This window comes from Salminus brasiliensis, chromosome 19 (assembly GCF_030463535.1).
Source record: "Salminus brasiliensis chromosome 19, fSalBra1.hap2, whole genome shotgun sequence".
Lineage (NCBI taxonomy): Eukaryota > Metazoa > Chordata > Actinopteri > Characiformes > Bryconidae > Salminus > Salminus brasiliensis.
The window spans coordinates 9,187,343-9,205,801 of record NC_132896.1 but is presented as its reverse complement, the minus strand read 5'-3'; the positions used below and the strand labels follow the sequence as shown (position 1 = coordinate 9,205,801).

General features: G+C 38.5%; 2 protein-coding genes across 3 annotated transcripts; both read right to left on the bottom strand.

Moving 5' to 3' along the window:
* Positions 1 to 1,168: 1,168 nt before the first annotated feature.
* On the bottom strand, positions 1,169 to 3,943 carry eif1ad (eukaryotic translation initiation factor 1A domain containing). 2 transcript variants are annotated; one of them, XM_072663970.1, is made up of 5 exons: positions 3,830 to 3,943; positions 2,678 to 2,795; positions 2,426 to 2,534; positions 2,225 to 2,333; positions 1,169 to 1,854 (listed from the first exon to the last, which is right to left on the bottom strand). In XM_072663970.1, exons 2-5 carry the CDS (start codon positions 2,762 to 2,764, stop codon positions 1,638 to 1,640), a joined length of 522 nt encoding a protein of 173 aa, XP_072520071.1. In that variant the 5' UTR covers positions 2,765 to 2,795; positions 3,830 to 3,943; the 3' UTR covers positions 1,169 to 1,637. The 2 variants fall into 2 exon arrangements, with proteins under 2 accessions (XP_072520071.1, XP_072520072.1); XM_072663971.1 differs by lacking the exon at positions 3,830 to 3,943 and adding an exon at positions 3,480 to 3,799.
* Positions 3,944 to 5,429: 1,486 nt separating this feature from the next.
* On the bottom strand, positions 5,430 to 17,925 carry ctsf (cathepsin F). The gene is made up of 14 exons (XM_072663966.1): positions 17,481 to 17,925; positions 16,817 to 16,936; positions 15,404 to 15,485; positions 14,956 to 15,014; positions 14,695 to 14,767; positions 14,143 to 14,256; positions 13,220 to 13,368; positions 11,906 to 12,002; positions 11,715 to 11,795; positions 11,457 to 11,576; positions 10,438 to 10,502; positions 9,587 to 9,677; positions 7,924 to 7,982; positions 5,430 to 7,709 (listed from the first exon to the last, which is right to left on the bottom strand). Exons 1-14 carry the CDS (start codon positions 17,733 to 17,735, stop codon positions 7,635 to 7,637), a joined length of 1,440 nt encoding a protein of 479 aa, XP_072520067.1. The 5' UTR covers positions 17,736 to 17,925; the 3' UTR covers positions 5,430 to 7,634.
* Positions 17,926 to 18,459: the final 534 nt, after the last annotated feature.

The window sequence follows — 18,459 nt, the reverse complement described above, 5'->3', positions numbered from 1 at the left end:
ACACAAGATGTGTAAATGACACCTTGAAGACAGCTCACTGCCAAAGCTACATTTGGATTAGTTTGGTCTTGTTCATATTTGCTTAGTCCAGTTTAGGGTCATAGTCTGTTTTTTCTTTTCCATTTTTTTGTTTGTTTGTTTTTTTGGTAGATATACATATATGTAACAAACTTTAAAAAACCCTATATTTATAGACCACTATTATGCACATTTCCTACATAGTCCATATCATTTATGAAAGTAATGCCAGTTTCCTTTCACGTATACACAGTCATATCAGAATATTAGGACAACCCTTGGCTTGGAATTTATACGTGCAGAGTTTGTAGTTGTAGCAGAGGGCAAAACGATCATCATGGGCAAAGGACCTCGGGGTACCAGGCGAACGGTAATAGCATCTGGGAACCTACTAACTTTGTTGGATGTTCTAGAGAGCCGTGGTGGTGAAGATGTACCAAGAACAGCATAACAGCAGTGCCCCACAGGCCATTGGTGCCCAATCAGACCAATCAACATGTCACAGTGGAGCAGTTAATCTCTATAATGAATATTTTCCCATCACTAAACACAGTCCATGCCAAGACATCTTGCTATTGTAATCCGAACCACAGGTGGTCTCTACATAACTACACACAACATACAATGTATTTGGAGAAACTGTTTACTCAATAATAATAATAATAATAATAATAATTAATAAAAATATAATAATAATAATTTTAATTATTTATTGTTATATATATTATGTTACATATATCATGTTACATATTTGGAAATAAAATATTTTTAATGTTAATATCATTGATTCTAAAATAAATACAGTTGAAATGTCCCCACCGTGATGCATTTTTTACATCCCTAGTATCTTGTTTTTTTTTATGGCCATTTATGACTTTGCCATTCCAAAAAAGTAAATTATTTCCTGTTTTAAGCATTTTTGTGCTTACTTACATTTATGGCCTACTTGTTAAACTTGCTCATGAACAAATACCCTGATATTCTCTGTACCAGTTTTTCCTGGTACAATCCATAATCCATAGGCCCTTAAAAGGCAATCCATATTGGACCAAAGGCCATTTTAATAGGTGGAAAAACTCTCAAGAATGACAAATCTGTGGTACCACGGTTCTCGAACATCTGAAGCGAATACAATGCACAACCACAGGTATACAAAACAAAAAGAAAACTTTATTGCCATATGTACATAACTTATGATACAAATATGCATTTTGTGAACACAAGGAATCAGCTTGAAATGTATAATACATTATGAACCACATTATTGTGGTTATACATTTTTTTCCTGGATTGGGGGGAGTTTCCCTAAATTTTACTTAAATGGAACCAGACATTATTTTGTGACCTGAAATAAATCTTGTTTGTTACTAAATGTTGATGCCAGTGGTAAATTATTTTTGGTTTATGCTTATGCTTATAATGGGCCTGAGAAACTGGGCCTTAGATAATTCAAATGAAACTGCACATGGCTTATTTGAACAGGGCATATAAACAGTCTGGAATTAACATATGATCGTCCACGAATCAAGGAAAATTAAGGTTAGCTTTATAAAAGGTATTGACAGCATGAAATTAACCCTTAATTTAAGGTCCAGGACTTTTATGTAAGTGTCCCCTTCTTATTCACCTTCCTCGTCCTCCTCATCGTCTTCACCAGAATCTTCATCGCTCTCACTGTAGTGAACCGTGGCTCGGTTTGTGTTCACAAAAAGGTCACTGTCATCCTCAGAGTCACTGCTGCTGCACTCTTCCTCTTGCTCCTCACTCTGGCCCTGTCCATTCTGTGGCTCCTCCTTTCTCTCCCCAGACTCGCCACCTGACTCAAACCCTTTTGGCCTGCATTAAACAAATGAACCTATTTAGTAAACTGCAGAAAGACTGGAATGATCTCCGCTACATATTTATGCGACTGCACAATGGGGAATGAGTGGAATCATTTAAAAAAGCAGTGGTATCAAACAGTTGTTTAGATTCAACAGATGTTTGACTTTCTATTGTTGAGTATTTATTAAATTCTGGAAAAACAAAACATCTAAATGACACTTAACTACTGCACTAACAAACACCAGACTGCATCACCTAATAATAGTTATAGTCCCATATAAGTGGATTTCTATTTGCCATGCACACAAAATGCTGTATAGGGTAAAATAGACCAGCCAATCAAAAACATTTACGCCCCAAAAAGGAATGTTTTTTTTCTCACCAGACACCAAGTTTCCTAAGGTACTGGATGTGGTCTCTGTACAGTATGAAGCTGATCTCTCCTTTCACTTTATCTCCTTCTTCTATAGGGTCTACAATCACAAAATCACCTGCCAGAAATAGCACAAGAACAGATATACTGGTGAAGAAGAAAAATCACAAAGAAAAATCACACCTAAAGGAGCCAGGTGGTAAAACGAACCTCTTTTGATCCAGATGTTTTTACGGAACTTGGTGGGCATGCTCAGCAGAAACTTCTCTCCACTCTCAGTTACGGCCTCATGGAGGTTGTTGCCATTGCTTCCCTGGATCTGCAAGATACGGAGAGATTGTCTGAGGACTTCAGTTGTCTAAAGGGATTCCTCGAAAACAGAACTTATACAATAATGTACAGAAATCAGCAGAAAACACTGGCTTGGATACGGGAGGGGAAAAGGTGTTGATGCTGGCTGACCCTCATGATCTGCTGGCTCTCAGTTGGTGTAACGTAGTCTTGAAGGACTTCCTTGACCACATGTTTGCGCTTGGTTGCCCGGGACATCTTTGACAGTAAACACAGCAATATCCACTATCTGTGAAATCAACAAAAATGAGCAATAGTTCTAAACAAAACGCAGATTTCTGGGTATTTCATGGAAACTGCTTTGTTTTGTTAAAGGGACACATAATTAGGCTGTTAACCTGACATGTTTAATCTGTTTCTGAAAGTATTTATTAATGCACCACTTATTAAACCACAGCAAAACTACATCAAGTCCTGCAAGAATATATTTTTGTCATACTGTCCACAGCAAAATGACATTTTCCTAAAGATGCATTAGGTCAAAATTACTGAGTAAACTTTAGAGCAGCAGTGAAACTTCTTAACACACCCAGCCTTTATCAGCACAAGAACTGACATTTGTGAGAGTCTATTCTGCTCTCTCTCTTTACATCATGTTGCTCTAAAATAAAGTACAAACACTGTAAATGTAGAGATGAGAGCAACAGCAGAGCAGAACAAATGTGGCCACAAAAACATGGCCGAGTTGAATTACACTGAAACAAAGATTTACTTCAGTGGAAAATAAAGTGTCCCCAAAAAGTACCTAAAGAAAACCTCTGGTATAATTAAAAGGCTTCAAATTATACATATATTGCATGCATGTCTGAGCTATAAGCATCCAGCTTACATGTTTAGGATCAAGTCTTCAAGAAAATTTAACGACCTCAGCTAAAACATACTGTCTCCCCCAAAATGACTTCCTCCCACATACATTAATCTGGTCCACATCTGCTTCTCCAACTTCTGATTCTCTAAAGAACTTCATCAAGAGCGAACTTCTCTTCTGCTCAACCAAGACATTGCTGGTACTACGGTCATCGTCTCTGACAGGACGCTCGTCCACGATCTACGGTCATCATAATCCATATGAATGAATATTTAATAAACAGTTATTGCATAAGACTGCAGATGAGTCTGGCGTGCCCACGGCGAGTTTGCTAGAATGGCTAGCAGCTTGTTAGCCGATTAGCTAAGAACAACCTAAGCAAACGCGGCACCTATACAAACGTTATACCTTTTTATTCACCTCATATAAGTGTGTATTTTTAAAAGGCCACCTACCTAGAATCTCTACATATAAATGTGAACTTATTCTGGGTGTTTTTGTTTGGTGCATCGAGAAGAATTGCGAACGCAGTGTAGCTCCTGAATGCGTCGAACGCATGTGCTCCTCGCTTCCTGTGGCTCCTGTTTGTAATGTGAGTTGGCATTGTGGGTAATGTAGTCAGACAGAGAGTTCAGAACTAAAATAGTCACTGCGCCACTCATTCTCTGTAACTGTGTCAATACATTGATTTAGTTTATGTATTTTAAATACCATAAAAAGGATATGTACTACCTAATATATATTTTTTTTCTTTTCTGATGGATTTTGTTACAAAATTATATTTATAAATATATTAAGACCTATATAAATATATAGGTCTTAAAGGTAACAGAAATTTCTCGACAGCATTTTCATTCATGTTTTGTGCAAAGTAATTCATTATTTATATAATAAAATAACATATACACTATATGACCAAATGTTTGTGGACACCCCTTCTAATAATTGCACTTAGCTACTTTAAGGTGCACCCGTTGCTGGCACAGATGTGTTTAATCCCTCTAGAGAAGTATTGCAAATCTAATTAGACTCACTGAAGCAGACAAAACGTGGGGTATGAAGCCCCCCCAGCATTGATCTGTGGAGCAGTGGAACTGTGTTCTCTGAAATGATGGTTGGTGCTCCATCCAGAACTTTTGGGATGTGTTGGGGAGTTGGAGATGAGGTGGGGTGGTGGTCATCCAACTCCCTGACCTCACTAACACTCTTTTCAGTGTTCCCCAATAACTAGTAGAAAGCCTTCCTCCCTGGAAATAGAGAAATTTACTTCAACAAAAGCAAGATAAGCAAAATAAAACCCTTGATTTCCGAAGAAACTTAGTAGACTTCCCACTAATAAAAAAACTACTTTGTTAAAATAAAAATGGTTATTTCCAATGAATAGATTTTTACAACAAATTTGTTAATGCTTTAATCAGTTTGCCGACTATTCTGGGTGTTTTTTGGGGTGGGAACAGTTCACAGTGTGAACATTTTAATTAAAATAATTAAAAGGCTTCAAATTATACATATATTGCATGCATGTCTGAACTATAAGCATCCAGTATCCGGCTTACATGTTTAGGATTATGTCTTCAAGAAAATATAACAACCCCAGCTAAAACATACTGTCTCCCCCAAAATGACTTCCTCCCACATACATTAACCTGGTCCACATCTGCTTCTCCAACTTCTGATTCTCTAAAGAACTTCATCAAGAGCGAACTTGTCTTCTGCTCAACCAAAAGACGTTACTGAATACATTTTTTACAACTAATTTGTTAATGCTTTAATCAGTTTGCAGACTATTCTGGTGTCTCACACTACTTATTTAGAAAATGTGCAAATTTGCTCCAAAACACAGAGCCCGGATGTCATGAGAAAGCAGACGTTTGTCTTTGGCATGCTGATGAAATTAGAATAAATTCTAGAGTTAAAAAACTACTGGGAGACATAGTTTTAGTGATACAATTCTGTGAGGTTGACTTAGTGCTTCAAATCATTATTGCAACTTTGCAACAGAGGCTCTCTTATGGTTGATGAAATATTGTGGAGGTAAAAAAAACACCACAAACATTTGGGATGTTTGGGACTTTATTCAGCAGCTTTCCATAACATTGATGACCATGGATCATGCTTGTCAGTCTTTCAAACCATGCAAGAAACAGCAGATCTGCAAAGCTATCAAAAATATAGCTTAGGTAATAAATTATTAATAGTATTACGTTGTATTTAATAGAGGCATTCATTTTGACTAATATAGTGATCTTATGTGCAATTTAGACAGACAGCAGTTCTAAGTCCCAAATTTATCATCAGTTATCAAAGTTATCATGAAAAATACAGCAAATGCATACATCTGTAAACATTCAGCCCATATCTCTGATCCCCCCATTTAAAATGTTCAGAACACACATGGAGCACCACAGAAGGATGCTAGTGAATTAATTATCAGTGATATTCATAACACTGCCAAAATGAGAAAGCATTCAGTGGTCGTCACTGTCTGCTGAGCAGCTTCCAGAATCAGTAGCGTTACGCAGTCCAGTGTGCCCAATTATGACACAGCAAAACGGAAATTTATTTCATCCTCTTTCATTCTTAAAACTTCCTCTCAATAAAAACCCAAAGGTAAACATTCACTACTATCTCACGTCTTCCCAAAAACATCATTTAAATATTAGTTTAAAGTTAGTGCACACAATTAGTACATAACACTAAAACACCAGTATAAAGATTGAATCTATTCATCTAGTGATCTGAGGTTTCTTGTCAATGCATTTGACTTCATGTAGATAAGCATGTTGCATGTTATGCTTGTAACGGAAATGGTAGTTTAGGAGAGTTACTGATGCTGCATCTGAGCTTCTTTGCTCTCTGCTGGTCCCCTGTTCAAAACAACCAACTACCTCCAAGCACAACTGCTTATTGTGAGTGCTGGATCCAGGTACAGATACACTATAGCGTTGGAAGGCCTACTTTCCATACCAAAATCACACTGAGCAGTTACTGGTTAAAACAAAAAAAAACTTAAAACACTTGATCTAGGGCTGTCACAATCACTTGATTAAAAGTTACTCAACTTAAATAAGCTAATATTTGAATAGGATTTCTCTGGATGACGTACCCATTTGTATGCTATTCCTGGCATGTTTTTGGTGTTTGGTGAAAGGCTTCCCTGTTTATCCTTAGCCAGTTAGGCAGTTAAGTATTTTTTACTGGTTGGCCTTGATTACACTGTTATTTGTTTAAATAATTAGTAATTGACGAAATTACAAAGGCTGGGTTCACACAACAGGTAAAATATTCTAAATCTAAAAATAAATTTTCTCACCCAGTTTGGATCTTTTTAATGTAACCTATAACTGACATCCATCTGAACAGTTTATGCTTCACATCCTTCTGTGGCCACATTCGGCCAGTTGGAGAAATTAGAAAAACTCTGAGTGGTTGCGATATGTGCTGTCCAAATTTAGAGTAAACAGAAACACCACCACAAATATTCAAGGTCTGTTACCTTGCTCTCCTGCCACTGAAAACCTCCCTCACTGCAAATTTTGTTGAGTAGGCTTAGCGTAAAGGTCACAAGTTCCGATCTGACTGTTCAGACTGAGTTTTATTGCCGTGTTTCTGATATGTATCCGATTTTAATTCCACATATGTGTTTTTGCCGTTCACACTGCCACACAGATAACACATCTGTGCCACACATGATGAAAAAGGTTGGATTTGGGCCACTTTCACCTGTTGTGTGAACAGAGCCTAATGTAGTCTATAGTGACAGAGTCGATAGTAACAGCCCTGGACTGCCCTATCTAAGATCAGAAAACTGGGAGCAGTAAAAATTAAAATGAGTTCTCTATCCACGATCGAGAGCCTAAAATACTGCAAATCAAATATTAGCTTAACAAAAGCAGGATGGTGAGAACATGCTACACAGGCATGGTCAGAAAGGACAATCGCAGCTGGGCAAGTCAGCTGGGGGCATAATCACCCGTCTGAAAAAGCCTATTGACACATTTTTTTTATGAAAAGAGGACTGGTAATCCTCCTACAATAACATGCCCTAGAGATGACTACTTCACAAGTCACAGCTTGAGCTACTGAGAGCAACACCCTCATGATGCTAATTACATATGACTACTGCCTTGTGTGTGTGTGTGCAGTGAATGTCATGCGTGTACGTTCTTAGTCTTATTTTAAATGAGTAAGAATGAATATGTTCCTGATTTGTGTTTGTGTGTCTGTGTTTGTGTGTGTATGTAAGTATATGTAACACTCCTAGTTCACCACGGCAGATGAACACATCTTGTTGATTCCACACAGTCTGGATCCTTTGTACAGGTAGTAGTAACCCTGAGAAACAACGCAGGAAACAAAGGAATGCACTTGTATTAAATATGCTTTGATCAAATATTAAAATAGAAACTGTAACAGGATTCTCAATAATTCACCAGTGATTCTCTGCATAGTCTTACTACAGACACAACTGTAGTTGAGCTCAGCAGCAGAGCTACACATGCTCAAATCAGGCAGGAAAAGGCCATCTCAGGTCTGTTATGTGCCTCACCTGCTCTCCATAATCTTCACCCCAGCTGTTCTTAATGGCCCAGAATGGAACTCCATTACCTGTGCACAGGTACAAACAAACATTAACATTGTGAAGACAAATGTATGTACACTCCAAATGGTCCTATATAGTACTGAAAATGGGTTCTAGGACCTGTAACGATAGTGGTACCCTTTTTTAATAGTTCTAAAAAAAGGTTTTCCTAATATATGGAAAAAACATTTCCAAATTAAAAATCACAATTTACACAATTTAGCTGAACAGCTAAGACATGCTTGATGTCCAAATTTTGCTTCTTCAGTTTTTCAGCACTGGAGCCACAAGGCTAACAAACACTACAAGTCAACAGTCACCCAAATCTTTTTTTGCTAACATGCCCACATATGTCTATTACTTGGCTGAAACTGCCTTCCTCCAGCCATTTGTTAAGGTCATGCATGATGTTGATGTAGATTTAGTACTGTTTTTTACACTACTATAACTAGTAAACACGCTGGAAAGACTTTATTTAGAAACAGTTCACTGTAATAATCAACATAGTGCTGGTCAATACAACCTCAAATTAATATAGATTATTTTACCTCGACTACAATTAACATATGATATATGAACGATTACATAAGCTGCTCGAGTTGCTCAGCTGGCTCAAGTTTCACAGACTGGATGGGGCGCAGTCATGTGACTACACACGTGGTAGCACGCTTTTAAGGGGGTAGTGCATCAACACACACAGTGAGGAAAGTATTAACAGAATTAAAGTATTAACTAAAGCAATGGAATGAGCAACATGGGCAAGATTACATCGATTAGATTAATTGCCCAGCCCTACTGTAAGTCATAGTGTGTCCTAAACCACACTGACAAATCTACATTACCGTACATTACATTACAGTACCTTAAAGAAGAGCTGAATGTGACCTGAGAGAAATATTTAAACATATTTACAGAAACGACTGGGCGACTATTGGCTTCTAGTATGTGTGAGCAATGCTAGCCTTGGAACTGCAGTGCTTCACTTAAGACGCTAAACATTTGGACGCTAAACAAGTCTCTGTTGATAAATCCCAACTGTAACCAGTCAAGTAACCATTTCAGCAATGGAGGTGGTGTTTCTACATAACCACTGTGGTTTCTAAAGAACATGCTCTTTAACAGTGTAGTTTTATACAAGACACATTTGTTAACTAATAATTGCTCTATGAGTGGGAATATGAGAAGCATGTAATCAAGGTAAAGCAGATCAGAGATCATCCTTAAACACCCTAGAAGACTGCAGACACCTTCCTTATCTCTCTGAGTTTCTTAACTCTAACAAAACTGTTACACAAGCAGCGGGTTTAAGAAACCACAATACCTGTTACAACACAAGACGTGTTTGGAAAAATGCCTGCACATTCAAACAAAACACATCCCAGGTTAACATGCTATGACAATGTGAATATTGTTGGGATGTACATGTAGGGTTTTTATTCCTGTATACCCTTACTCTGGGAACCCAGCCCAACAATCACTACCGGGACCGGTAAAGGTTAAATGCATAAATATAATTACTGACTTAATTGGACTCCATATAGATTCAATTATAACATCAACATGTATGACAAGCAATAAAGAACACTATCATCATAAAGTCTTTTTTAAAAATGAGCAGACTAGGTCTTACGTTCTCCAAATCCAACAAGTAGAACTGCATGGTCAATCATCCAGGAGCTGCAGAATATCTTCAGGGGGTGAGAGATTCCTTTTCTGTAGAACTACAGAGGCATGAGCAGAGATGGTCAGTAGAGGGTGACAGCAGGTTGTAGTAGTTTTTGTGTATAAAGTGTCATTATATAGGGCGGTAAGACAACATCAATGAGCTGTTGTTTTTATTATTATTATTATTATTACCTTATTTTAAAAGGTCCTAAACTAGTTTTTATCTTCTGGATTAATCTCAATCAATGGAAGAGAATTTCAGAATTTAGGCCAGTCCAGAGGGCAAAATCTAACACACAACATAGTCGAGGAGAGAAATGACCATTAAGTCTACTAAGTAAACTTTACATAGACTTTGACCCAAACTGTGAAAGGTACACTTTCCTGAACATAGATAAGATCTAAAATTCCGTAAATTGCACAGAAAATCTACTGAAATGCTGTGTAACTGTTTAGGACTACAGCCATACAGAAACTGCAAGAACGTGGGAGCATTTTGTCGCTGTTGTGGAAAAATCATATTGTATCTGTATTTTTGTTTTTCACTTTTTGACAATGTGACAGGTCACGGGCTTTTTTACATTATGTTGAAATTCCATGACAAATGGACCAATAGAAATGACTTGGAATACAATCTTTTTACACTGACTTCCATTGAATGTTAAGGTTTTTTCCATTTTGGAGATGCAAGGTTTTTGTGTGACAGCTAAAATATGTTCACCTGTCTTAAATAGTTCATAATGAAGGCAGAATTAGAAAAGTTTGTGCTCTCAGATCGGGGTGGAAAAATGAGGACCCTTAGGAAGAACCTTTTACCTGCATAGCAAAAGCATTAAGGGCAGCTGAAACAGGACCATTCTCAACCAGCCATGCAGCAATATCTGAAAACACACAATCACAAGGACGTTAGATTTCAGGTTGCTCGTTTCAGGTGGTTTCCAATTCTACACTACAATTCAATAACCTGCACTAAAAAGGAAGTAATGAAGGTTAGTAGTGTGAAATAAAACTAAAATACTAATATGTAATTTTCATAAATTTCACATTAGTCTCATTTTGGTCAATGTTTGACTCAGTGTTTGACTGCCTTTATTGTATAATAACTATCATTCAGCTGAATGGGCCAATTCATAGCTTTTTATTTAAAGCAAATTAACATTAACAGCAAAAACCCTTAGACTGTCTAGGGGATCCTTTACACCTAACCATGCATTTGGTTTCTAGGGTTGTTCTGACTACCTGATCAATATTATAAAGTGTTCTTTGTTCTCTCTCACAGTAGGAAACAGAGCTTGACACATGGTTGACATGCATTTGTTTTTGCCAGAAAGTCTTTTTATATTTTATATCTATGTTTTTACATTTTATATTTTGTAAATCAATGTCAGTATTTTAGTTTTGCAATTGTTCCAAGTATTTAGATATAATTACTTATGTAGTATGTGCACTACTTATCTGTTCTATATGTTTGTGCTGTTTAATGTATTTAAATAAAACCCTGATTACTTAACTACACACTAGAAATGAAATGATTAAGCGCAATACTGATAAAATCAGCAGTAATTTGAACTGTATAGAGTGCAGCCAAATATACACAGCACATATAATTTACACTCAAGAAAGAGAACACGATAGAGGTATAGTATTTATATATAATTAAAAAAAAAAAATTATCTGTACTGTTTGTATCCCCCCCCCGCCGCCCCCAGCACTAGAGCTGACATGCTTTTTTTGTTTTTTAAAAACACTGAAGAAAATAACTGGACTACTAATGTATCCAACACTGACAGACCAAAACATTATTTCCTGATTACTCTGATGTCTCTCTATCTCACCATTCTCGTCATTGGGCAGTTCTACAGAGCTGTTGATGTAGGCCGCCACTTTCCCAGAAGTGAAGCCACAGCTCTGCTTGTGTCCAGTGTAGCTGTAGTCTGTCTCTGTCTCAAGACCTCCTGCAATCAAGACAGGTATCAACACAGATTAGTAGTTTATTATGAGAGAAAACCACTTCAGCATTACTGCACAAATGACCCATGTGTTACTACTTACTACAAATTGACCTACTATTGACCCTTTAATCAATTTCTTACCAAGGTGTTCAATAGCATCATATGCATTAGATGGCAGTCCACCACCACAAGCTTGGTCTAGCTTATCACAGTCCACCAGCTCTGTAAGAGACACAGATGTGAGCCAATTATGATGTGATAAAATTTGTATATGAACAAATAGTAAAATGTTTCATTGACTTTCAGTGAACTGTCTCACAGTTGCCTCCCACCTTGCTCTGAGAGGGACAGCAGCTGCCCAGTCTTTCTGAACCACTGGCCTTCAATGTTTCCAGTGACGGAGAATGCCCAGCAGGAGCCACACATCCCCTGAAACACACACGTCATTGACTTTAGTGCATGTAAGATAACTCTTTTCAACTGTGTATAAAACTTATGAGTATGAGTTACTCAGGGTTCTGGATTTGGGAAAACGAAATTTTCCACAACATTTTGCATGACTTCCTTACATGACATTGAATCATTGATTTAATTCAATGATTGTATTAAAAGCCCTTATAAAAAAGAAGCTGCCAGTTAGATAGAAAGTCATAAGCAACAGAAAGCTTGCATATGACTTCTTACTCATTGAATTCAGGTGTCTCATTCCAGTGGAGTTCTCATTCAGTCCCAACTAGACATGCAGTCTGCCTTTACACACATTAGTGAAAGAATGGGTGTATTAGAGGGCTCACTGCAGTGTGGTACTGTATGTAATAGGACGCTACCGTTGCAACAAGTCAGTTAGTGAAATGTCTTCCATCGTAGATATTCCACAATTAACTGAGAGTGATATTATTAAAAAGTGGAAGCGACTCAACTCAGCCACCAAGTGTCAGACCATCTAAAGTTACAAGTTAAAGAGTGCTGAGGCACATAGTTCAAGGTCAACACAAGGTCAACAATGCTCTACTGACTCAATAATTTCCAAATATGCTGTTTGAGCTGCAAAAAGGGGACCAACTCCATATTAATGCATATAGTTTAAGAATGAGATATCTTAAAAGCTCATGTAGATGTGAGGTGAAGGTGTCCTAATATTTTTGTCCATATAGAGTATGTCTTATTCATTAGTAATAAACATATGTATAATTAGTGCCTTATATACTCTTTTTTCAAATTTGTACATCTGCCACCAAATTGGGAGCAAGTGACATGCAGTCAGACTCAATATAGCTAACTGATTGTAGCCAGCCAGAAAACGTTGCCAATATGTGTCAGGCTCTAAAACATTTTTCAGTAGCTCAATAGCATAACAGCAGGATCTAACTAATTTTCCAGGACATTTTTAGCAATTTTCTAAATTTCCTGGAGTTTCTATTACTGGAAAATGTTTCTACATTTGCAGTTTTTTTTTCAGATCTTCCAGGTTCACGTGGAAACCCTGGTATCTGATTTACATGGCTGTAAATTTAAACAGGGTTATGAATGAATTCATTTAAATATAGGAGTCCAGTGATTCATCAGCTGATTTATATTTAATACCTATGTTTCCACTGCTTAGCACGGTAAAAATTATTCCCTCTGGTTGATTCATGTTCCCTAACCTGGTTCTTGACAGGGCTGACAGCTCCGTGCTCTCTCCAGTCCCAGCTGTCTGGTGCTGCCTTGCTCGCTGGGGCCGCTGGCTTCATGGTTTTCTGCAGGCTCCACTGGTTCAGCATGGGATTTAGGTAGATCATTCTAAACTCATCCTCTTAAAGGACAGAGAGGGAGGGATAGAGAGAAAGTGACATGAGGAATGAGAGAGAGAGAGTTTAGACCTGCAGCAAGGTTACACTAATGTATGTATGTAGAGAGAATTGAAAACAGAGCTTAAAATGGGCCACAAGAGGTACTAAAGCTTTTAACTCTCTAGTAATATTGCAGTTTTTCATACACACTTAAAATAATGGCCCCTAAACAGGATATTGGCATAGACATCTGGTTCTAGGAAAATTAATTAATTGGTATTTCTTGTTCCTGGGCATCCCTTACATTCGGGAACTGAGCCACCCTTTAAGAAGGGCACGCTTTACACATGCATTTCTGGACAAGAAGAGCGATACACTGAAAGTGAACTAAGCATGTGAACTAAGGTACTAAAGTAATATTACAGGATTTTACAGAAATATGACTCGGGTTACGCAGCGTTATGCAGTTCTCACAAGCATTGTTCAGCCCACTTCTCTAAAATTACACAGTAACCACTGTGCCGAGCCCAGAGTAGCAATACTAGAGACTCTATTCTATTCTATTCTATTCTATTCCATTCCAGTCAGTGGAGCATTACAATAACTGGAAGCTGCTATTTTAAAGTAAAAATCCTGTGATGTTGCTGTAAGGAACCAGTTGTTATTTATGGCACCTGCTCTCACCTCTGGTTGCATAGTGGCTAGGTAATGATCAGACACATCAATGGAGTGCATCACTAATGATATTACAAATAAATAAAGTTAGTATATAAGACAACACACAAACACACACAAACCTGTGAGATCGCTGAACTTGGTAACACCATACTCAGCTGTGCCCTGGTCAAGAGACTGCAGGGTTTCTGCGGTTTTCAGATTCTGCTGGAAAATACGCAGCCGCTTCTGAGCCTCTGCATGGGTCAAAGGGTCAAAAGGTTTTTAAGGACTTTGTTTTAATTTTTCTCCCAAGTTTGTACTGGCAATTAACCCACCATCTCCTCTGATACATGTGAAGTCAGTCACCGCCTCTTTTTGAATCAGGCAGCCGACACTCTGAGGAAAGTGTCGGGTTCCCTAGCTCAGCTGCATCAGCTTATACACGCCTGTGCCGGCCAGCATCACTTTAAGAGTGATGAAGGGAAAAAAGCTAAATCTACCCTCCCAGGGAAATCACAGCCAACTGTACTCTCTCAGACTGCGACCGCTGACGACATTTAGAAAAATAATATGTTTAATGGGGTGACTACTTCAAGGATGTATACATGAGTGTATAATTAAAACAGATAATACCACAAATCCTACTACTACTACTACTACTAATAATAATAATAATAATAATAAATAATTACCCTCTTGAGAGCTGTATGAACGGTTGTATGTGATCATGAAGTCCTTGAACTTCGTCAGAAGCTCCAGAGATTCCTAATGATAACCAAAGTACCAATGTTATAGAGCATAGCTGAAAAAACTATTACAGGACTGCTCAATCCTGGCCCTGGAGATCTACCACCCTGCATAGTTTAGCTCCATCCCGAATCTTACACACCTGATCCAGATAATGAACACTATATGTACAAATGTAAAGACATATGAAGTAGCTCACAGGTTACCTTGGTGGTCTTGTCGCGAGTGAGTGGAACACGCACAACTTTTGGAGTCTCCTTTGAAACTGGAAAAAGAAACAGACTGCAGTGAGCTGCCAGTCATGGTCATCTAGTAGCCATTCTACAGCTTTTATGTTTAGATGCTGGGTCATATTGTGAGTGTATTTGTCATGCGTAATTAATGTTTATGTGTGGTAAAACTTGTGGTGTTCTTGTATCTTTCTGTAGCAGGACTGTGCTGTTTTACCTGTTTTACCCCTTAAAAACCCTTAATAAAAATATGTATGTATGGCTGATGTCTTAACCACACACTCTCATAGCTAGATAACGGCCAGAGTAGTTTCAGAGTAGTTAATAAATCAAACATAGTAATTACTGAATGATCATCTTTAGATTAATAACCAATTAATAAGCCTGTGTTTACCCTGTATATGAGTTCTGACAGAGCACTGACCTGCAGGCTGGCATTTCTGCTTAAGCAGAGTGGACTTGTTCTGCCAGGGAATGTCCCACACCTCAAACAAACACACCTCCGTCTAAAGAGAGAGAGAGAGAAATCACCAGAGTAACTGGAGAGTTTCTTCCCAAAACCCCAGGATAAACTTTCACAACTTTATTCCACATCAATTACAATAAAAAGGGTTCTAGGCAATATGTGGCTGTCAGAAATAAAATAGACTAAGGGGTTCTAGGAAATAAAAGGTTTACTCTCCCAACACCTCCATACACAGTATTCCTTAAAAAGGGGTTCTATGCACTAATTGAAATAGTGTGTAAAGTCCACTCCCAACATATTATCTCTACACTGTTTAAAACAAAGGGTTCTAGGCGATGTTTTAAAGTATCTGAATCCACACCCAACCTCTTATTACGCTACACTCTTAAAAAAGGGGTTCTAGACAATGGTTCTATATACATCCACAACAATGTAAAGAACTCTGTGGATGCTTTAATGGTTCTTTATAGAAACATTCTATACAACACCGAAAAAGGCTTCCACTATTGTTACGACTCAAAGATCCCTTTTTCAGTACTGTAGAAAGTCCTTTTTGCTTAGAGTGCAAAATAATACTGATGCAGAGAAATTTTACTGCATTTTTGAAAAAACTAAAAATCCTTCCGTCACAGTCCAGCTGCCGTGCACATGCAGTTCACATGATCCCACGCACAGAGAGCAGACATGGAAGTTTGGGATTATTCACCGAAAAGTCATGAGCTGAAAATATTATTCATCACAAGATCCCCAGCCCCATGATGATCGTGTGGAGTCGTATTGGGATTCTGATGGCGTCCGAAGGCCAGTGAAAGACAAACACAAATAGGCAATGTTCAGAGTTGCAGGACTTTGTGCAATATTTGTTATGGGGGGAGAGCTTACAGATTACAGCAGTTAAATAAGGACAGGACCTGGAGAGAGCAGTGAGAGGTGTCTTTCAGTTCAATAGACTGTTCAAATGAACAAACTAACTGGAACTCTTTTGTACTGTACTACAAGTACTATACTGTGCTCAAACTGTTCAATTCCAATGAAGATGGTGGATTCAATGACTTGGCAGGGGGTTCTTTTTCCAGCATCCCAGGGGTGGGGGCAAGATTCATACTTACGGGTCTTATACAGTCAATTTGTTAATATAGAACCTGGTTTTACCCTCTACACTATATTAACCACAGATGCTCTTATTCAGAGCAATTTGAATGGCAAATGAATGTAACATCAGACGCTCTACAGGTATACAGGTATGTTATAGTGGTGTTTTACATTCCTGCCCAAACAGGTGCAGATCAAATGCTTTACCCTGAATTCACACCTGACCTGACCTATAGTTAGGTCTCTTGAATCACAACAGAGTTGACCTATGTGGCTCACCTTCTGTTTCTGTGACTCAGAGAAGAACTCACATTCCTCAGAAATGTGCAGAACTTCAGACTTCTTACACTGAGTTCGTCCAATCTCCACTGTGATGCTGTATCGCACTCCCTTCACCAGCTGCTCAAATCACACACACACACACACACACACACAGAAAGAGAAAAAAGGGAGACCAACAAAAGTGATGAAATGATGCCTAGGCCTGCAGATTTAATAAAGACACGCTGTTGATAACTGAAAACGTTTAACACCAGAACAGAGCTGCTTATAACATGTTAATAACACTGACGTTACCACAATTAGGACGCACTGACAGACTGATTATACATTAAGCATATCAAACCCATTCAGGTTGTAGCAGCGATCTCACACATATCGGATAGGCCTCATTTGGTCCGTTTAAGCGCAGCCGCTGCTGCGCAAACTGAACGCAGCTTTTAACTACTTGAACGTGTTGTGGCAGTATGCGGCTACCGTTACCGCACAGGCCCAAAGCTGCACAGGAAATCTGTGCTTTGTTTACATTCGTGAAAATCACAGATTAAGCCTATTTCTAAGCCTATATTGACGGCGGTGTCCCAGACATGCACTTAAATAAAACAACATTCGGTTTTTTTGAGCGTAAACACGTCGTCACGCAATTAACCTAAACGGAGCTCACCTGTTTACTAGCGGAGACTATTTTGCTGACCCTGCGGATGTGCATGCCGTTGGAGGCGACGTTGTATCGCTCCTCGGCGAATTTCACGGCTTTCATGAGCCCCGGGTCCGTTTCCGAGAGGCGCACCGGAGCTCCGGGAGCCCCGGGGATCATGGGCCGGTCTAAGCCATCCTCCTCCAAAGCCCGAACCGAGCAGGCCAGAACCAAAACAAATCCTACGATAAGGGGGTGACAGCGGCTCAGCTTGCCCTCCATCCTGTCTAGCCTTCAGTGCAGAAAGGACCGAGGCTGAATAAGGTCTCGGTTTATATAAGTCAAGCAGACTCGGTTTGTTGATCCAGATAACAGGTCCAGCTGGCACAGCGTCAAAAGGACGATCTGACCAAGCCGGCTGCCCCAAACAGATATGGCGCAGATAAGTGCAGCGCGTCTCGCCCCGCTCTAATATGGCCGGGGGGCATTGGGGTGGAGTGTATGCGCTTTGTCCCAGTTACACGTAAACAAGTTATTTATTTGTGTGGAGTTAGCTGACTAATACCATTTATTGCCTCTAGATAATTCCCTCCGCTTACATTAAAAATGCATTAAGCTGTAATATAAAGAATATTATAATGTATAAATAAAAAATTTTATACATTTTTATTATAATACTGAAGGAGATACGTTTTTCATTTATACATAAGCATCATTATACAGTACAACAGTAATATTTAAACCCTATAAATAAACATAAGTTATTTATTTTAAATATATATATATATATATATATATATATATATATAGATAGATATCACACAGGTATCATAGCGTAAGGTGGTATTGTCGTCGTTGCATGTCATGCCCGCTAGATGGAGCCATTGACCTACACGATACAGGGAGTAAAGCAGGCGCTTTAAAGGGATCAGAGAATGGAAAACTGGATCGCTGAATAAATTTGGTACATAGAATTGGCATCCCATAATCCTCAAACAAAAAAAAT